Raw genomic sequence first — 20,390 nt, 5'->3', positions numbered from 1 at the left:
GTGTTACAGTGGGGTTCTCCAGGCAGGTTATCAGGTAGTGAAGCTGAAAGGTGATGTCGAATGGTGTGGTGAGCCCAGTGAGGGCGCATCCTTGTGTGTGTGATGAGGGCCTGTGGGTTGCTGTGGGATTCCCAAACCCTGGCTCCTCTGTCTCCTGCTTCTGTCCTCACTCACACTGCTGGTAGTTTTCTGGTGTAAGCCACAGGGCAAGTGAGATTGACAAGCCTGCTGTCACATTAGGAACCTGAGTTAAAGTGGACCTGAAAGCATGTCTTCCTTCGCCTTTGATGTTGTGCAGAGAGCCACTTGTGCTCCTGGCTCAACGGGGCGGGTCTGGAACCAGGCCCCGGTTTGGCTCTCCTCCCCTCCATGTTGCCCTGTCCTGTCTGATTTGCTTTCACACTGACATGAGTTACTTTCCTCGGCCTCCCAAAGTGCTGGGATTACAGGCATGAGCTGCCATGCCCGGCCAGCAGCCTTTGAAGTACTGGGGTCCACCCAAGCTCCCAGCTGGTCCCTCTTTATCCCAAAGGACCTGCCACCATCTTTGGTTTCCAAAGCCCAGCAGGGTCCAGGCTCTTCAGTCTCTAACCACTTTGCATTTCTTTTCTGCTTTTCATTCATGGAGATAATGATTAACTTATTTTTCAGCCTGGGCATGTCTTTTTTATTTACTTTATTTTTTATGTTTATTTTTTGAGATGGAGTCTCACTCTGTCCCCCAGGCTAGAATGTGGTGGCGGGATCTCGGTTCACTGCAACCTCCAGCTGCCGGGTACGAGTGATTCTCCTGCCTCAGCCTCCTGAGTAGCTGGGACTACAGGTGTGCACCACTATGCCCAGCTAATTTTTACATTTTTAGTAGAGACGGGATGTTGCAATATTGGCCAGGCTGTTCTCCTGGCCTCAAGTGATCCTCTTACCTCGGCCTACCAAAGTGCTGGGGTTACAGGTGTGAGCCACCATGCCCGGCCTTTATTTACTTTCTATATCTCACCTATTACTCCTGCAGGTTGCAGAAGAGAGGATGCCCTCAACCCTAACTTCTCCAAACCATTCCAAAGGGGATGTCTGCTCCACGTCAACAGTGTTGTTGTTTTTAAAGACCATCTGTCTGTCTAGATGCCAGATTATAGCAAAAGGATGTCGAGGGAGCGATACGAATGCAAGCCTGAGAGTCCTGGAGAGAAGGTGGCCGAGCTGCCTTCCGAGGTGGTCACTCCCTCAGACCCTGCCCTTCCTGCCTTGTTCCTCCAGTTGTCAGATTGGCTGTTGGGGCCCTCACGGGGGAGGACGTGAGGCTGGACTGGGAGGGAGATGGAGAAGCTGCCAGAGGTTCTTTGGGATCCAGAATTGAGGCAGCAGTTCCAGCCAGGTCTGGAGGTGGGGGCTGCCCCCCAGCCCCCAAGGGAATGGTACCGATTCCAAAACGTGGCGAGAACTCCCTGGTCCGGAAAAGGAGGTGTTTGCTCCCTTGAATCACCTGAGCCCAGGCTGGAAAGCCCAAGGGGGAGGATGAGGCCAGCTCACTCCAGCTCCATCCCCTCCCTTTAACCCTGAGCTGGTCAGCCTCCCAGACTCCAGTCCCTTTTCCTAAGTGCCCTCCCTGCAGAGTCTGCACAGAGCCGCGCTCCCTCGCGCCAGCTCACCCCGTACTGTCTCGTCTTTCAGCAACCCCATGGGTTTGAACTTGAGATGATTCATTTTCCTAAAAGCCTCTTCGCGCTTAGGGAAGGCATGGGTGGCTCTGCGAGTTTTGAAGTGAGGGCTGCCTCTTCTCAGAGCTGCTGCGAGGGCCGGGGCCAGCCTCCCAGGCAGTGTCTGTGGGCTGGGCAGCAGCTTTGCAGGCAGCCTGGGTCATCCCCACTGGTCTGGGAGGCTCAGGGACACCAGCTCCTACTCCTGATAGGGCCAAGGCACCTTCCTCACCTAAGAGCTGACTGTCTTGAAGAGTGGGCACAGAGGAGCCAGCAACCTGGGCGGTAAAGGCACCCGGGAGAACATCTGCAGCTCAGTCTCAGAGAAAAGTCTCCTCCAACACAGCTATTGTAGAGATGGGGAAACGGGGCCGAGAGGGAAGGGGGCGTGCCCAAATCACCAGGCCTGGAATGTTTTGAGCTTTGGGGGTGGATCTCCCAGGAAACGTGTTTTATGGCACCGCCGCCTCTGGTCACCCACCCTGAGGTGTGGCGGGCCTGGACAGCCAGCTTGACTGAGGGTCAGGCTACTGAAGCCAAACCTACTACTCAGGAAGGAGAATCAGACCTTCTCCAGACACAGTTCAAATCTGAGGACTCCCTTCTTTGGGCCTCAGTTTCCCCACCTGAATTCCAAGAACCCTTCTAGCTCCTACGTTCTGCGCCAAGCATTTCCTCTGAGCCCCAGTCAGCCTAGAGGACCAGGGCTACATCTTCCTTGGACAGAGACCCACCATAGGGGCAGCAGGAGGTAGGGGTGGGGGTGGGCAAGGTTCCTGAAGGGAGGTGGAGCTGTCATCAGAGATGGTGTCCGCAGACAGTGGGTGTGTCGTGGCTCTGCTACTACTTGCTGGGTGACCCTGTGCCATTTCTTTCCCCACTCTGGACCTCAGTTTCCCTATCTGTTCTACGGAGATGAGATGCCTGCCTACGTATTTGGGGACTTGGATGTGTGTGTGGGGCAGTTGCAGTGTTTCTTAGGTGTGGTCCTGGGGCAGCCTGCACCACCCCATAGAGATTTCTGGGCCCCACCCTAGGCTCACAGGACCGGAATCTCCGAGAATGAAGCCTGGGAACTTGCATTTATACAGGCATCCGGGTGATTCTGACATGATTGAAAACGCAGTAATAATATGTGGCAAGTTCTTTATAAAAGGTAAATTCATAGCTGCCTTTTACTAAACATAAATCTCACCTTCCCTTCCTCAGTGAAGGACACACACCCCAGTTGAAAGTCACTGTGCCTTTCCAGATGTAGAATCTCACCTCTCCAGTAAGATTCTGTTAACTGTTGCTTTCTGTAGTTTGTATTCCAAAACAAGGGGAATAGCTTTCCATTTTTTCAATATAAATGTTGAAGTCGGATATGCTTTTTCAAACTAGACACACACTCACACAGTTTAGAATTTCAGCTACGGCTTCCTCTCAAATTATCAGCCCATTTCTGCCAGGGAGCAGTTTTTCCAGACAAGACCCTGGACAGAGGCTGGTGGGGCCCCCTCCTCATCAGAATCACTAGATCATGACTGACCCCTAGACGCGGCTTCTCTGCTTAACTGTCAGCCTGTGGGCTGGGATGTGACCCCCAAAGCTGCAGCAGAAGCTTCCGCTCATCCTGGACCCCCCGTCATCTGTGGGGAAAGGCCTGTCCTTGTCTTCTGAGCCCAGCCGGCCTCACAGGCATTCCGCATATTGGAAAGTGGAAGCATGTGCTGTGCTTGGCTGGGCTCTCCTGCGCCCCTTTTTGGGGTGAGGCGGAGTGCATTCCAGCCGCAGCATCCCTGCCGTTTATTCCCTCCCCTCATCCCCACCCCCATACCCACTCACAAATAGAAACACAGGCACAGTCACGGGCACACACCGCCCTGGACAGCACCATTTCCAGCCTCGGCGGGGCAGTCTCCTTACAGGGAAGTTCATGAGGCACTAAAAAAGGCTCAGGGGACAGGGAGAACCTCTGTCGAGAAGAGGCTCCTAGACCCGGTTCTGCCTCTGACTTGCTCGGGTCCTTGAGAAAGTTGCTTTCCCTCTCTGGTCTCAGTTTTCTCAGCTGAGAAATGGGGGAGGGGGCGGGCCAAATGGTCTAAGTTTCTGCGAACCTCCAAGTCAGAGCCCATAGCTGGTGGTCAAGATGAGGGAGAGGACCTCAGGGTCAGCCGAATGCCAGAGAGGCAGGACAGGGCCAAAGGTGAGAAACCTGAGCACATCAGGTGGGCTAAGAGCTGGTGCATGAGCCCCACAGCCTGCAGAGCAGCCCTGGACTCGGGAGCCCGCTCGCACCAGCCTGGTGGGACTTCAGAGATGTGGGGTCCAGCCTCTCCTACTGTTGCAGGGCTGGGGCCTGGGAGCTGCAGATTCTGACCCCACAACTGCCTTAGACATGCCAGATGGGCTGGGGCAAGACACACCCCTCTCTATGAAATGAGCAGTCAGTCCAAATAGATGCACTAAAGAAGGGCTGTGGGACGGACCCAGCTGTAGCCTGGGCTACAGACAGGCTTCCAGGGTACTCAAGCAGCTGGCCTCTGGGGTAGCAGCCCCGGGTGTGAGAGGCAGGACTCAGAATCTAGGCCAAGGAATCCCCTCTGGAGAGCCCGGGCACTCTGCAGGAGGGGCAGCAGGCAGCAGGTGCACCAGGAGCACGTTTCACAAGGTGCCCAATATTGCATCTGTTCAGATAGACAGCGAGTTGGAAAGTGGACGCAGTAGGCAGGGTGGTGGCTGCTCCCCACAGCCAGGAGTCCAGCCCAGCACCACCTGAGTCCACCTCTGTCCTGCTCAATTGGGTAATCCATGTTCTGGGCCCTCTGGGCCCACCCACAGAGGGAGGGCTTTGGGGCAACCAGGTGAGCTGGCCCTTGTGGGAGGATGTAACCGACTCCTGAGCCTGGCGAGCCAGGCAGCCTGGCGCCAGCATCCCCACCCCCACGTCTCCAGCCCCCTCATTCCCTGATCCTCCCATCCGCCCCCTGCCCCAGCAGTTTCCTCTGCTCACGCTCATCTCTTTTCCTGCTCCCAGGCTCGCCTGGTCAGTGTCCTTCACTCTCCTCTGAGTCTCCCTCTTTCCAAGCCACCTCCACTCTACTTGACACATTCTCCCTTAAGACACTAGAGTACACAAGCTCAAGTCCCTGCACCTCACCTTTACTCCCAGCCATGGGAGGGAGATGACATGAAGACACAAACGCCACTCGGCAAGAGATCTGGGGTATGCAGAGGGGCAGATCTGAGGCTGTGGAAGCTCCAGGAGCTCCCTGCAGGAGGCTGCATTTCAGCTGGCTATTGAATGTGGCTCTGAGCTGACACCTCTCCTTGAAGCTCCGGACCAGGAGCCAGCTGCCAGCTGGACCCTCCATTTGGTGTCTCGGAGAAACCTTGCACTCTGTGGGTCTAACTCTGAACCCAGAAAAGCTCCGCATCTCAGTCCTGTCTCTTCTTAGGGAAAGCCTATGACCCAGTTGTGCACCACACCCACATTTGAGTCAGGGGCTCCTGCCCCGCACTGTGAGCGCTCTGGATAAGCCAGTGCCGAGGGGGAAAGAGCTCTGAATGCCAAACCATGAGTTTCAACTCCACCTCCAGCTCTGAGAGCTGTGGGCAGGGAAGGGCGCTAGTCCAGTGTGCTGTAGAAAGACCAGTCTGCCACTGTATGGCACATGGATGGCGGGGACAGAGTGCGGGTGGAGAGAACAGAAGGTGGACAGGGCGGGGGAGGCAGGGACATGGCTGTAGCCGTGGAGATGGGAGGACAGACAGGACTTGGTGGCCACTTGGATGAACTGAGGGAGGAGTCTGGAAGAGACACACAGTTTTGTATCAGATGTGTGGAGCGTGGGATGCTGTTCATTGATTGAGGGAGGAGGAGGAGGAAGAGGTGTGGCATGGGAGGAGGTAACTGAGCTCTGTCATGAATGTCATTTGAGGTTCCCGGGGAGCGCCAGGCCCGCCAGCGCCTTCACTGCTTGAGCCGGCCCTCGAGGTGCCTGTGCTCCCTGGCCCTCTCGGCTCCCACTTTGTAGCTGTCAGCTGCAGTGGGGGACAGCTGCTCAAGGGTCCAGCATGTCTGTGTGTTTACCCAGGGGACTGCTGAATGGCCCATGCCGAGCAGAAGCTGATGGATGACCCTCTGAACAAAACCCGTTACAACAACCTGATCCACCCAGCCACCAGCTCCTCACAGCTCATCTCCATCGAGACGGAGCTCTCCCTGGCCCAGTGCATCAGTTGGTAGGTGCAGAGGACACGTGTGGCTCAGGCTCAGGTGAAGAGGCAGCTCATGCCCAAGCCCCAGGCAATCAGTGTCCAGAGGAATGAAATGACTAGAGTTGACTTAGACTCACCAATACATGGCGGGGAGGCTGGAGGAGGGTCTATGAGGTTTATAGGTGTCCAATATTTAATGTGGTCATGGTTTTGTTAAAGAAGAAACGAGGGTGAGAGCGGGATCACCACTGGCCAGGCAGCCAATGGGCCTGCATAGACTCTGCTCCGCTGAGTCTCCAGCACGACCATAAGCTTCTCCTCCTCATCCTCCCAGCCCCACCCTACTCTCTCCCCCAGCTTGCTCAGCAGGTGACCTTACAGGCTCCCTACTTGTTGGGGGAAATAAGAACCAGACTGGGGGAACTGATGAGTACAGAGGCCCAGGTGTAGGGGCAGGACCCAGGGCAGTGCAGCCCCTACAGAGCCACGAGGGTGAGGGTCTGGAGAGAGGGCATGGTTGCTGCAGGCATGGAAAGGAGGCGCAGATGGCGGCACTCCCAGGGACCACCGTCAGGGTCTCCATATGTGGATGTGTGCAGAGGTGGGGGTGCTGAGGGAGGGGGTGCAGGGAATTTCTCATCTTTTCTCCCCTGCCTCTGAGTTGGAGATGTCAGAGGGAGCCATGGCCCACTGTAAACTAACACAGTGTCCCCACCCACAGGGTTAGAACGCCTCCCCTGGAAGCGGCTCTGAGGGGAGCAGTCATATGTGGGGAGTGCAGGGCGCTGTGTCCAGTCAGGGGAAGGAGGACACCAAGGGGGTTGACCCTCCTCTGGCCAGGTGGCTGCCTTCTGACACACCAGCCTCTCTCTCTAGCACAGTGGCCCCCACACACCCAGCCTGTCAAACCTACAGCCCTCAAGAAAGCTTTGGCCAAATGAATGAACAGCTCCGTCTCCCAGGAGGAAGCACAGCTGAAGGATGCGGAGGTCAGTAGAGTTGTGGATGCTCCGCCCCCTCTCTCCACAGTCGGACCAGAAAGAAGGGGGCTTTCAGCCAGGCTCTCCCAGGCTGGGGTCTGAGTGTCACTGTCCAGCTATTGGCTTCTTGCTTAACGGGTGAGCCCAGCTGCTCCTGTGCAGCTGCCACCCCAGGGAGGGTGAACCAGCCGGCGAGTGACATGTGTGATAGTTTGGGGTTACAGGAAAGATTAGGTTGTGGGCTGCTGGGCCAGGAAGGGGTGTTTTTTTTCAGGGTTTGTTTATCTACTGACTTGATGAGGGAGGGTTATAGGTACAACCAGTTTAAAGATGGAAATTTTGAGAGAGCAGGCAGGGACTTAGTGCTGAGTAAGGCAAGCAGGCTTGTCAAAGCAGCTCCTCTGGGGAGGCCAGAATCCTGTACCAATGTCCTCAGCACATTCATCAGCTGCTGGGGGAGTGCCGGATAGGGTTAAAGCACAGGAGAACTTTCTGGATGATAGGAATGTTCTATATCTTCAAAGGAGGTGGGATACATGGGTAATGCATTTGTTAAAATTGATCAAAATATATACCAGATCTGTGCATTTCACTGAAGATAAATTATACCTCAAATTAAAAACATTTTTTAAAAGACAGATGGGCCGGACGCAGTGACTCACGCCTATAATTCCAGCACTTTGGGAGGCCGAGGAGGGTAGATCACCTGAGTCAGGAGCTCGAGAGCAGCCTGGAAAACATGGTGAAATCCTGTCTCTATTAAAAATACAAAAATTAGCCACGCATGGGGGCACATGCCTGTAATCCCAGCTACTCGGGAGGCTGAGGCAGGAGAATTGCTTGAACCCAGTAGGCGGAGGTTACAGTGAGCAGAGATCACGCCACTGTACTGGAGCCTGGGCAACAGAGCGAGACTCCATCTCAAAAAAAAAAAAAAAAACAGACAGATGAAGGTTTTCAACTTTCACTAAAGGCAGAGTAGCTTGTTATAGATTAGCCTCCCCACAAAAGCAGTTAGAGAAACTGGACAAAAATGTGCCCCCACCACCAAAAACAACTGTTTGAAGGTAATTGGAGACCTCAGCCAGGACTTGAGTGACCAGGCCTAGGAGGTGACCCCGACAGTCTGTAGTGCTTTTCCGACATTGGAGATTGGTGAACAGTAGAGGGCTAAGAGGTTAAGAAACTGAGTCTGAAGTGGTGGTTAAGAGGCTGGAGAGCCTGGCTGAATGTGTGGCACTCACAGGGCTGAAATGACCTCATGAGAATTTGGGTCCCAGTAAGGAGATGGGACCTTGGTGGGGACCCAGGAAGGGCCACCCCTAGGAGTCCAAATGAATAAAAAATAGACCAGCCCTCACAAAAACCAAAGCCTGCTTTGAACCAGCTTAGTCCCAAACTACACGAAGGTGATCTGCGCTTACTCCAATTGTGTGCCATAAAGTCAAAGTCAGTACTCTCTGGAGGCAGATAAAATTTTACTAGCAACGCCATAAGACAAGACAAGACTAAATGAGAAAGAACAAGAAAAAAACCAGTAGAAACATACAAGAAAAAAACCAATAGAAACATACATGTAAGGAAGATAAGGAAGAAAGTTTTTTTTTGTTATTTTTTTTTTTGTTATTTATTTATTTATTTTTTTTGAGACAGAGTCTCGCTCTGTCACCCAGGCTTGAGTGCAGTGGCACGATGTCAGCTCACTGCAACCTCTGCCTCCCAGGTTCGAGCGATTCTCCTGCCTCAGCCTCCCAAGTAGCTGGAATTACAGGCATGCGCCACCATGCCCGGCTAATTTTTGTATTGGCCAGGCTGGTCTGGAACTCCTGACCTCAGGTGGTCCATTCACCTCAGTCTCCCAAATTGCTGGGATTACAGGCATGAACCACTGTGCCTGACCAATATTTTGCCACAATTTAAAATAAGTAATTTTTTCTTTTTTTTTTTTTTTTTTTTTCAGGTTTGGGCTCAGACTATATTCTAAACAGTCACATGGCAGCTGACTCTTCTCCAGGCCTTGCTGCCGGGTTTTACATGTTTATTGTTTTTGCCTTCTTGTCATGTGCTCGGTAGATGGCAGCTTCCAGGTGCTCCTAAGGGGCCAGAAAAGAGAGTGAGAAGGCACAGAGGCTGCCAGGTCATCCCCCTCAGGGCCTCACCCTCATCAACTCCCTCAACTGGGTCTCCTGCAACTATTGGGGGGCCACCTCGGCCACCGCTTTGCCCTGAGCTTCCTGCTGCTGCAGCTGGGCAGAGCCTCCTTCTCAGAGGCCAGCTGCTGATAGGCGGCCAGGTACTGCTGCAGGGGACCCAGGGAATGGTCTCGCTGCTGCTGCTGCAGACTCTGAGCCTCTTGGCTCTTCAGCTCCACCTGCAGGATAGGTGTCAGGGTAGGCAGTGGCTGGCTTCCAGATTCTGGGCCCATAAACAGGGTGGCGAGGGCACAGTGGGGCTCTGTTATCTGCCCAGGCCCCTGGCCCCTGGCCCCTTCCTCCAGGCCTAAGTGACTGCCTCCCTTGCCTAGAGGCCCATGCCTCCCTCCCCAGCCTCAAATCTCACACCCTTCTTCCCACCATTGAAGCTGTACGCCACAGACTGGTGGAAAAGCAGAGGGAGCCAACCACCATCTGCTAAGTTGTGGTGAGTTCGCTCTGTATGATCTCCAGGGTTTGCAACCACCTCCGCCTGCTCCCCCAAAGCTTGGCCTTCCGCCCCAGCTCCCCCAGCCTCTCCTCCAGCTCCTGCAGTCTCACCTCCTGCTTCTGCATCTTCTCCTCCTGCTGCCACAGCCTCGTTTCCTGCTCCCGCATCTTCTCCTCCTGCCTCTGCATCTTCTCCTCCTTCTCCCACATCTTCTCCTCCTGCCTCTGCATCTTCTCCTCCTTCTCCCGCATCTTCTCTTCCTGCCTCCGCATCTTCTCCTCCTGCTCACGTATCTTTTGCTCCTTCTCCCATATCATCTTCTCCTGCTCCCACATCATCTTCTCCTGCTCCCGCATCATCTCCTCCTGCCTCCACATCTTCTCCTCCTGCTCCCCTAGCTTCTTCTCTTGCCTCCACATCTTTTCCTCCTGCTCACACATCTTCTTCTCCTGCTCCCACAGCTTTTCTTCCTGCTCCCGCAGCATATCCTCCTTCTCCCCCAGAATCTCCTCCTGCTCACACATCTTCTCCTCCTGCTCCCGCAGCATATCCTCCTTCTTCCCCAGCTTCTCCTCCTGCTCACACATCTTCTCCTCCTGCTCCCGCATCATCTCATCCTGCTCCCGTATTATCTCCTTCTGCTCCCGTATCTTCTCCTCCTGCCTCCATATCTTCTCCTCCTGCTCCCGTAGCTTCTCCTCCTGCCTCCGCATCTTCTCCTCCTGCTCCTGCCTCTTCTTCTCCTGCTCCCATATATTCTCCTGCTTGTGCATCTTATCCTCCTGCTCCCGTATCTTCTCCTCCTGATTGTGCATATTCTCCTTCTGCTCCTGTATCTTCTCCTCCTGCCTCCACATCTGCTCCCGTATCTTCTCCTCCTGCTCCTGTATCTTCTGTTCCTGCTCTTGTATTTTCTCCTCCTGCTCACGCATCTTCTCCTCCTGCCTCCAAATCTTCTCCTCCTGCTCCCACATCTTCTCTTCCTGCTCCCGCCTCTTGTCCTCCTTCTCCTGTGTCTTCTCCTCCTGCTCATGCATCTTCTCCTCCTGCCTCCAAATCTTCTCCTCCTGCTCCTGCCTCTTCTTCTCCTGCTCTTCTATCTTCTTCTTCTGCTCCTGTATCTTCTCCTCCTGCTCGTGCATCTTCTCCTCCTGCTCCCGTATCTTCTCCTCCTGCCTCCACATCTTCTCTTCCTGCTCCTGCCTCTTCTTCTCCTGCTCTTCTATCTTCTTCTTCTGCTCCTGTATCTTCTCCTCCTGCTTGTGCATCTTCTCCTCCTGCTCCCTTATCATCTCCTCCTGCTCATGTATCTTCTCCTCCTGCTCATTCATCTTCTCCTTCTGCTCCTGTATCTTCTCCTCCTGATTGTGCATCTTCTCCTTCTGCTCCTGTATCTTCTCCTCCTGCTCATGCATCTTCTCCTCCTGCTCCCGTATCTTCTTCTCCTGCCTCCACATCTCCTCCTGCTCTTGCCTCTTCTTCTGCTCTGGTATCTTCTCCTCCTGCTTGTGTATCTTCTTCTCCTGCTCCCTTATCTTCTCCTCCTGATCATGCATCTTCTCCTCCTGCTCCCGTATCTTCTCCTCTTGCCTCCAAATCTCTTCCTGCTCCTGCCTCCTCTTCTCCTGCTCCCGTATCTTCTCCTCCTGCTCATGCATCTTCTCCTCCTGCTCATGTATCTTCTCCTCCTGCCTCCACATCTTCTCCTCCTGCTCCCGCCTCTTCTCTTCCTGCTCCCATATCTTCTCCTCCTGCTCCTTTATCGTCTCCTCCTGCTTCCACATCTCCTTCTCCTGCTCCTGCCTCTTCTCCTCCTGCTCCCGTATCTTCTCCTCCTGCTCTTGCCTCTTCTCCTCCTGCTCCCGTATCTTCTCCTCCTGCTCCTGTATCTTCTTCTCCTGCTCCCGCATCATCTCCTGCCTCCACATCTTCTCCTCCTGCTCCCCTAGCTTCTTCTCTTGCCTCCACATCTTTTCCTCCTGCTCCCACATCTTCTTCTCCTGCTCCCACAGCTTTTCTTCCTGCTCCCGCAGCATATCCTCCTTCTCCCCCAGCTTCTCCTCCTGCTCACACATCTTCTCCTCCTGCTCCCACAGCATATCCTCCTTCTTCCCCAGCTTCTCCTCCTGCTCACACATCTTCTCCTCCTGCTCCCGCATCACCTCATCCTGCTCCCGTATTATCTCCTTCTGCTCCCGTATCTTCTCCTCCTGCCTCCATATCTTCTCCTCCTGCTCCCGCCGCTTCTCCTCATGCTCCCGTATCTTCTCCTCCTGCCTCCATATCTTCTCCTGCTCCCGTAGCTTCTCCTCCTGCCTCCGCATCTTCTCCTCCTGCTCCTGCCTCTTCTTCTCCTGCTCCCGTATATTCTCCTCCTGATTGTGTATCTTATCCTCCTGCTCCCGTATCTTCTCCTCCTGATTGTGCATATTCTCCTTCTGCTCCTGTATCTTCTCCTCCTGCCTCCACATCTCCTGCTCCCGTATCTTCTCTTCCTGCTCCTGTATCTTCTCCTCCTGCTCATGTATCTTCACCTCCTGCCTCCAAATCTTCTCCGCCTGCTCCCACATCTTCTCTTCCTGCTCCCGCCTCTTCTCCTCCTTCTCCTGTGTCTTCTCCTCCTGCTCATGCATCTTCTCCTCCTTCTCCTCCTGCTCCTGCCTCTTCTTCTCCTGCTCTTGTATCTTCTTCTGCTGCTCCTGTATCTTCTCCTCCTGCTTGTGCATCTTCTCCTCCTGCTCCCTTATCGTCTCCTCCTGCTCATGTATCTTCTCCTCCTGCTCCCTTATCGTCTCCTCCTGCTCATGTATCTTCTCCTCCTGCTCCTGTATCTTCTCCTCCTGATCATGCATCTTCTCCTCCTGCTCCCGTATCTTCTCCTCTTGCCTCCAAATCTTCTCTTCCTGCTCCTGCCTCCTCTTCTCCTGCTCCCATATGTTCTCCTCCTGCTCATGCATCTTCTCCTCCTTCTCATGCATCTTCTCCTGCCTCCACATCTCCTTCTCCTGCTCCTGCCTCTTCTTCTCCTGCTCCCGTATCTTCTCCTCCTGCTCATGTATCTTCTCCTCCTGCTCCCGTATCTTCTCCTCCTGCCTCCACATCTTCTCCTCCTGTTCCCGCCTCCTCTCTTCCTGCTTCTGTATCTTCTCCTCCTGCTCTTGCCTCTTCTCCTCCTGCTCCCATATCTTCTCTTCCTGCTCCTGTATCTTCTCTTCCTGCCTCCACATCTTCTCTTCCTGTTGCTGGTACAGGTGGTTCCACAACTTGTTCTCTTCCACCTGGGCTTGGAGCTTCGCGGACACACTCTGCAGCTCCTTACCCAGGTGGTCAGCCTCCTCCTGCAGCTGCTGCTGGAACAGTGAAAGTGTTGGTTTGAACCTCAGAAGGAAACAGACTCATGGGATAGTCATATAAATGTAATCTATCAAACAATGGTTTTCACCCATGATCCTTTAAAATATATATTTTTAAGCCCTAACTCTGAGATTCTGATTCCCCAGGCAGGGCCCCACTTTGTAGATTTTTAGCACACTCTAGAGGATTCTATGGTGGGACCAGAACAAGGGCCCAAATTTTCCAGGTCTTGGCTGGAGCCTCCCCATACCCTGCATGATCCCTAGACCATGGTCCCAGCCGGACGGGGATCCCACAACCCCCGGGGCTGTAGCTGCTTGCCTGTGGCAGCAGGAGCTTGGCCTTCTCCAGCTTCCTTTCTAGCTCCTTTACATTGAGCTGGATCTCAGACTTCTCAGATTCTACAAGTCGAAGTTTTTCTTGTAGTTCGGCATTTTTCTCCTTCAGCTCATCGTCGGTTATGCTACAACCAGAGGCAGTAGATAAAGGAATGAACGAAGAACAGAAAGGACCGCTGTGGTGATCAACCCTCTACTTTCACTCCACAACCACAGAACCGTGGCATTGGATGGGACCCCAGGAATTTAAAGCCCCAGGTGGCAGGCCAGAGAGAAGACATGAGTTGCCTGAGGCTACCCCATGAGTCAGTGGCACAGCCGGCACTAGAGCTTCCCTGTGCACACATGAAAACCTGTATGAGCCTCTCGCCATGCTCACCTGTACCCCCACCTCCCAGCACACCCCCCACGCTAAGAGCCCCAAGACCTCCCATCCCACGATCCCCCATCCTACGTGTTCCTGTACAGTTCCAGACTCAGGGCGTCCCTCTCCTTTGTTAACTCCTCGATGTACTGCAAATAGAGAAAGGTGAAGTCAGGATAGAGCAGGCAGAGGAGCGGCTGGCCGACCAGGAACAACAGCCACCGTGACCACTCCACACACCACTCCCCTCTCCCAGTCACACCTGACATGCTCTCAAGGCACTTCCAAGCCCAGGGTCTCCTTTGGTTTTCTTTTTTGTTTTGTCTTGTTTCTTTCTTTCTTACTTTTTCTTTTTCTTCAGGCAGAGTTTGACTCTTGTTGCCCTGACTGGAGTGCAATGGCGCAATCTCAGCTCACCACAACCTCCGCCTCCCGGGTTCAAGCAATTCTCCTGCCTCAGCCTCCCGATTAGCTGGGATTATAGACATGTGCCACCACACCCGGCTAACTTTGTATTTTTAGTAGAGATGGGGTTTCTCCATGTCCGTCAGTGTAGTCTTGAACTCCCAACCTCAGGTGATCCGCCAGCCTCGGCCTCCCAAAGTGCTGGCATTACAGGCATGAGCCAGAGCACCTGGCCCTCATTTGTCTTTCAAAGAACTCAGTAAAGGTGGAAGGGACAGGGAAAGAGACTGAATTCATAGCTGGCTAACAGGGGCCCAGAGAGATCAGATAATATTGCTATTGTTCTTACTGTTACTACTACCACTGTTGGAACCTTTACTGACTGCTTCACCAGGCACTGCGCTAACAATCCCATTTCATCCTCACAACCTCCATGGGAGACGGTTACCATTATTACCTCTATCGTATAGATGAAAAACATGGGGTATTAAGGGTGAAGTGCTTGCCTAAGATCACGTAGAGCTGGGATTTCAACACCCAGGTATATCTGATTCTCTAAGCCCATTCTTTCACTGGGGGTAGGGGCAAAGATAAGAAGGAGGAAATTAATCATTTGTTGACATTTTGAACGGATGATACATTTGAATCGTCCAACACTCAGAAAGTACAGAAGGGAAACATCTCCCCCCAACACTGTTCCTCTCTCCTGAGATGTTTATGAATCCTTACAAACATTTATTGTATATTCCCATAATACACACACACACACACACACACAGGCTCCCTCTCTCAACACAAATAATAACATACTCAAGCTACTCTTCTGTACCTTTATGGTACCAGTATCCTAACCGCCACTTGGGACTTGGCCAAGGCCACAGTCAAATATGGGCAGGGCGGGCACTTGGCCTGCGAGCTCTATGTCCGGTACTCACTGCCCACGGCGCCCCCCAACTCACCCACAGCAGCCGACTCAGCCCCTGTCAGCCTCTAACCACCACACACAAAAGCAGCAAGAAATGGCCATGCTGTCTTCTGGGCAGGACACTCCATCCTGCAGAAGGGACTTTTAGGCTCACTCCTCCATCTGTGAAGCCGGGTTCCCAGGGGACGGGGCAGGTGGTTGGACTCACCCTGTCAGCCTTCTTCTTCTGTGTAGCGACAGCAGAGAGATCCCACTCTAAATGTCTTGCAAAATTCCATGAATCATGCAGGCGGCCGACCAGATGCCTGCACTCTCCTGGAATGAGAGACATTCAGATGCGGCCCAAAAGATTCCCCCTAAAGGCCTGTCAAAGTGCCAGGTTGAAGGATGACCGGGTGCCAGATTCCCACCTTCCAACTGCTGGACAGCACGCTGGCTGTAATAGAGTGCCGTCTGAAGCTCAGTTTTCTCACATGTAAGGATTCGTATGGTATGAACCTGGGCCTTTGGGAGAAAAGACAAGCAAGTGCTGAAAGAGAAGCAAAGAAACCTTCTCCAGAGGACAGGAGGGAACTTCACACCTTCCACTCACCTCTAGCTCCCTCCTTAGGGCTTCCTGATGTTGGTGGCTTGCCTTCTTTTCCTATAGAAAGAGGAATACAGAGCTCTTACTACGGGGAGGCAGAGATGGCACAGCAAGAGACATGCCCCCAGAAGGGCACCACTGCCCCAGGACAGGCCCACCCATGGGACCAGGTTATCAGGGACCCTGTGTGGACGGGGTGGGATCCGGGGGGTGAGCCTTCTTCCCCAGGCTGGGAGTGGGCAAGAGGAGACTGGGGCCTCTATGGCTGAGTGTCCTCCAAACCCAGCAGTCATGTGAGCAAACAAAGAAATCACGTTACTTCTTCCAGCTGGGCTCGGTTCTGTTGTTTCTGTGGGGAGAGTCAAAGGAAGGTGACTGAGGGTGGCCCCTTCAACTCTATTCCCCAGGCCAGGAAGCAGTAGGCAGGGGCCAGGGATGGATTTTAAAGGTAGTTCTCAGACCCAATGGGAACTCGAACTGGCAAACTCTCCTCAACTCCCAAAGTAAAAGGACTTGAGTCTTTGTTGGTTTTTGCCCACAGCCACAGAACTCAAAGTCTGAAACTAGATTCTCTCAAAAAGACAGTCACAGAAACCTTCAGAGATGGAGTGTGAGAAGAGCCCACGCTTCTGCCAGCTTGTGATTTAGAAAGGTGCATTCATTCAACAAACATTGACTGAGCACATACGGGCCAGGGACGGTTCTTCACAGCGCGGACATAGGACGGAAAAGGCAGATAGGAACGCTCGGTCCCGAGGTTTCCATTCTAGTGGGCCTTTAACTCTCGGACTCTCAGAGCTAACAGACACCTCTGATACTCTCTAACTCTACCTCAGGAAATGCAAGCCCGAGAAGGAGAGTTTACAGCAGGCCGTGGACTAGGGATTCACATAAAAACAACAATGATAAATCTCATTTAAACTTCACCAATGTAGGTAAAACCAAACCACTCCTATTTTACAGATGTGAAAAGAGAGGCCCAAAGAGCTCAAGGAATTTGCCCTCTATCATATCCCCAGCAGATGGAGAGGATTCAAACCCAGAATTCTTAAGCAGTGCCTGGGAGTTCTTCCACAATCTTAACAATTACCTTCCACCACCCCTTGGACCCTCTGTCCCCAGGAGCCTGGCCAGCCAAGACTCACATCCTCAGGTGAGTGGCAACCACCAGAAGTGGTTGTGTCACGGTTAGCACCATTATTTATGTTCTTCTTTTTGGTGTCACTTGCTCCTGTACCAACACTAGGGTTGGCCTGGGGATGGTAGTCTCTCAACTGTGGAAAGGAAGAGCAGTGATACTCATGAGAACTAGAAACTCCTACAGTCACATCCTGCTTTACAGTTTCTACAAAATACTCTTATGCACCATCTGATTTAATGCCACCAACAACTGTAGGAAGTGTTGTCACAATCACTTAGTGACTGAGAGGGATTGATACCATGGCTGAACAGAAGGTACTAATGGAACTGAAACTCAGTCTTCTGACTCTGAGCTCTGGGATTTTGCCACAAGTCAGCAGCTACCAGGGACCAAAACCAGAGGCAAAGGCAGAAAAGCAAATATTACATAGGCAGGCACTGGACACCGTGTGGTTTAGAGTCATACACCCTCACACGTCTGTTAGTGTGAAGAAGGGCACCACTACCTCTCAAACGTTTATATTAATGTATGCTCATGGCAGAAGGCAGCCTTTCTGGGAAATCTGGAAACTTAACAGAAAGAGGACAACCCAACCCTCATTTCAGAGAGAAGTCTTGTATACTCTTATACATCTATGTGACTGTCACCCCTAAGTACATTAATGTTTTGTTCCTCAGTAGACTCAAAGGAAACTGATGCTTCAGAAAGATGCCCCACATTTATCCTGTGGCACTCAAAGTACCCCAGGTGGAGATGAGATGAGGAAGATTCAAGCTGTCAAGTTCAGTTTCCCAAGATCTGTTCCACAGAAGATAGGCAGATCTCACTGCAGCAACCACTGACTGAGGGGCACTCTGGTCCCAGAACAATGCAGAATTCAAGTCTGAGGTGGAGAACTCAGAAACAATGTTCGAGTCTCTCTGGAGAGTAGAAGCCTGGGAGAAAATCAAACTAAACCCATTCTCCCGTTGCCACCCAGAACACTGTCAATGTGTTGAGCTCATGGGGGAGGTGTAGGCTTTTCACACTGTCAGCGTCTGTGTTAAGGAAGTAAGGCAGCCTGAAACCTCTCTCTCCTAGGTCCCACAGTCCCCAATCCCCTTCCAGCTGGAAACCTGTGCTACAACCAGAGGAACCAGAAATGGGCAAGAACACTTAGGGGACTGGGTCCTAAGACCAAAGACCGGTCTCATGGCAGTAATGACAGTTCCTAGAGGGAGTGTGACATCACTACATTCCACTCCTCAGTGGAGTGGTGGGGGGAACACATGAGTGCAATGACCAAGCTCCCAGAGATTGGGGAGGGGGTCACAGGGTTGGGACCCAGGTCCTTGGAGATGGAAGCCCAAAGAGCCCAGGGAGGTCAAGCTTTGGGTGGCGGGAGGTGAGGCCCGAGTATGGAGCAGGGAGCCCCGGGAGTCACCTGTCCAAAGTGACCATGGGGCACCTGGTGAGGGCAGGTTCTAGGGCACCCAGGTCCTTGGAGACGTGAGCCCAAAGAGCCCAAGGAGGTCGGGTTTCGGGTAGCAGGAGGTAAGGGCAGAGTGTGTCGTGGGAAGCCCTGGGAGTGACGAGCTCAAAGTCACCCTGGGGTGGCTGGTGAGGGCAGGGGCAGGACTCACGAGGGGGTTGGGCTGGATCATAAGATTTTGGTGTGGGAAGCCCAGAGGCACTGGGGGGTTCCCAGCCTGGTGTGCCTCAGCAGTGGCACAGACTCTGGTAGCAGCTTGACTGTCAGAGGGCACCGGGGGCTGGGTTGGGGTGCCACAACCTGGTGCGTTTTACCTTTTCCTTGGCCTTGGCCAATTTGATCGGTCGGGTTTCTTCGGACATCATGGGATGGGTAGGGTGGTGGGGTTGGGGCCACATCAGCACAATCCAGGCGAGGACAACTATACACCTCCAGTCACCTACCAGGTAGCTGTGTGACTGAGCCAGAGGAGGCGTAACCAGGGCCACACTAGAATGCAGAATAGGGGCGTGGCCTTAATGCTTCAAACCTATTGGTCAATGAGAAAGATGCAAGGGAAAGGAGGCGTGGCCAGACAGCAGCCTGTCATGAAGAACCTGTGATGTCACAAGGAAACCCGCCATGTAACCTCTGTCCCCGCCCACTCCAGGATAGGGGCGGGGCTGGCTTTCACTTTAAAAACTTTAAAACTGTATTACCTCAATTGAGGTACAAATCCTATTAAAATGGAAATCTTATAGTGTGCTTGATGATTGATAAAGCAGACTATATTATCCAACATTCCACTAAGATAAATAATCACAATGATTTCTCTTTTTTGGAAAAACTTTCCTTATTCTCCTACATTATTCTTAAGGGTTTTTTGGTTTTCTAAAAATACAAAACAAAAAAAAAAGAAAACAAGAAACATGTCTAATATCTTTAAAAACATACAGCTTGTGAGCCAGGTGTGGTGGCTCACGCCTGTAATCCCAGCACTTTGGGATGCTGGGGTTGGTGGGTCACCTGAGTTCAGGAGTTCAAGACCAGCTTGGCTAACATGATGAAACCCTGTCTCTATTAAAAATACAAAACTAGCTGGGCATGGTGGCAGGTGTCTGTAATCCCAGCTACTTGGGAGGCTGAGGCAGGAGAATCCCTTGAACCTGGGAGGCGGAGGTTGCAGTGAGCCAAAATCATGCCACTACACTTCAGCCTGGGCTACAGAACAAGACTCTGTTTCTAAATACATACACACACACACACACACATATACACACATACACACACACACATATACACACACATATATACACACACACACATACACACACACACATACACACATATACACATACACACACATACACACACACACATACACACATACACACACACACATACACACATATACACATACACACACACACACACACACACACACAGACACGTGGAAAACTTTCCATTTAATAAGCACTCAAAGTTCTTTACAAGTTTAAAACAAATACAGGACCCTCTAAAGTAAGGCTAAATGCTAAGTGATGGGGGAGAGAGAAAGGACATAAATAACTGTCACTCTCATGAGGTTAATCACTAAATCCTATTTTTCTAGAATCACCTGGCCTCTGTAAGCCCTGAAAATGAAACTGCATTTCTCACTTGATTCTTCGCTATGACTTGCAATCATGAAAACCAAGAGTTGTGTTCTGTCACTGTGTAGTGCTTGCTACCTGGGATCAAGGATTGACTTTTTCATGATTTGCTCCATTATCTGTGTGCTTCTTATCCCAGACCAAAGTAAGCTTTTTTCTAAAGTTCTACAATTTACAGTTAGTAGATAAGAGTGGTTCTCAAAAATAGAGTCTCTGAACCAGGAGCACCTGGGAATGTCTTATAGATGTAAATTCTCAGGCCCACCCTAGACATCATGAATCAGAAACTCTGGAGTAGGGACCAGCAATCCAGGCTGCAATAAGCCCTCCAGGTGTTCAGGAACCGCTGGCATACAGCAGGTAGAAAAATGTGTTTCCTTCTGTAGGTCCAAAGCCAGGGATACTATATGTTCTGTCTCGATACGAAGCAATGACATGGCGATTAAAAGACAAATCTTCCTACTTCCACCCTCCAGCCAATGTGTTTTATTTTTACGAGTTCAAATAGAAAGTGAATGGCAATGAGAGATTTCGTCTAAAAAGTATGTTTACAAGTATCAGTTCTCATCCAGCCTGATCTCATCCAGTATCATTTATATCCTCTTACATGTAATATTGTAGAAAAGGATCTTCACAATGTAAGACTCGGGCA

General features: G+C 52.1%; 1 protein-coding gene, 1 long non-coding RNA gene and 1 pseudogene across 3 annotated transcripts; 2 read left to right on the top strand and 1 right to left on the bottom strand.

The window, feature by feature from the left end:
* Positions 1-1,143: 1,143 nt before the first annotated feature.
* LOC126959274 (uncharacterized) lies at positions 1,144-4,983 on the top strand (annotated as a pseudogene).
* A 3,837-nt stretch (positions 4,984-8,820) lies between these two features.
* Positions 8,821-18,591, bottom strand: LOC126960126 (golgin subfamily A member 6-like protein 22). The gene is made up of 11 exons (XM_050800134.1): positions 18,422-18,591; positions 16,641-16,769; positions 15,502-15,552; positions 15,320-15,413; positions 15,118-15,224; positions 13,670-13,728; positions 13,199-13,340; positions 12,623-12,873; positions 11,088-11,242; positions 9,634-10,607; positions 8,821-8,973 (listed from the first exon to the last, which is right to left on the bottom strand). The coding sequence occupies exons 1-11, from the start codon at positions 18,503-18,505 to the stop codon at positions 8,911-8,913; spliced, it is 2,109 nt and encodes a 702-aa protein (XP_050656091.1). The 5' UTR covers positions 18,506-18,591; the 3' UTR covers positions 8,821-8,910.
* LOC126960130 (uncharacterized) lies at positions 15,309-18,428 on the top strand. 2 transcript variants are annotated; one of them, XR_007727733.1, is made up of 3 exons: positions 15,309-15,384; positions 16,459-16,648; positions 17,314-18,428. It is a non-coding gene; the product is annotated as an uncharacterized LOC126960130 (long non-coding RNA). The 2 variants fall into 2 exon arrangements; XR_007727734.1 differs by lacking the exon at positions 15,309-15,384 and adding an exon at positions 15,863-16,147.
* Positions 18,592-20,390: the final 1,799 nt, after the last annotated feature.

This window comes from Macaca thibetana, chromosome 7 (assembly GCF_024542745.1).
Source record: "Macaca thibetana thibetana isolate TM-01 chromosome 7, ASM2454274v1, whole genome shotgun sequence".
NCBI classification, from domain to species: Eukaryota; Metazoa; Chordata; class Mammalia; order Primates; family Cercopithecidae; genus Macaca; species Macaca thibetana.
Note: the sequence above shows the minus strand (reverse complement) of the source record. Positions and strands in the feature narration are given on the sequence as shown.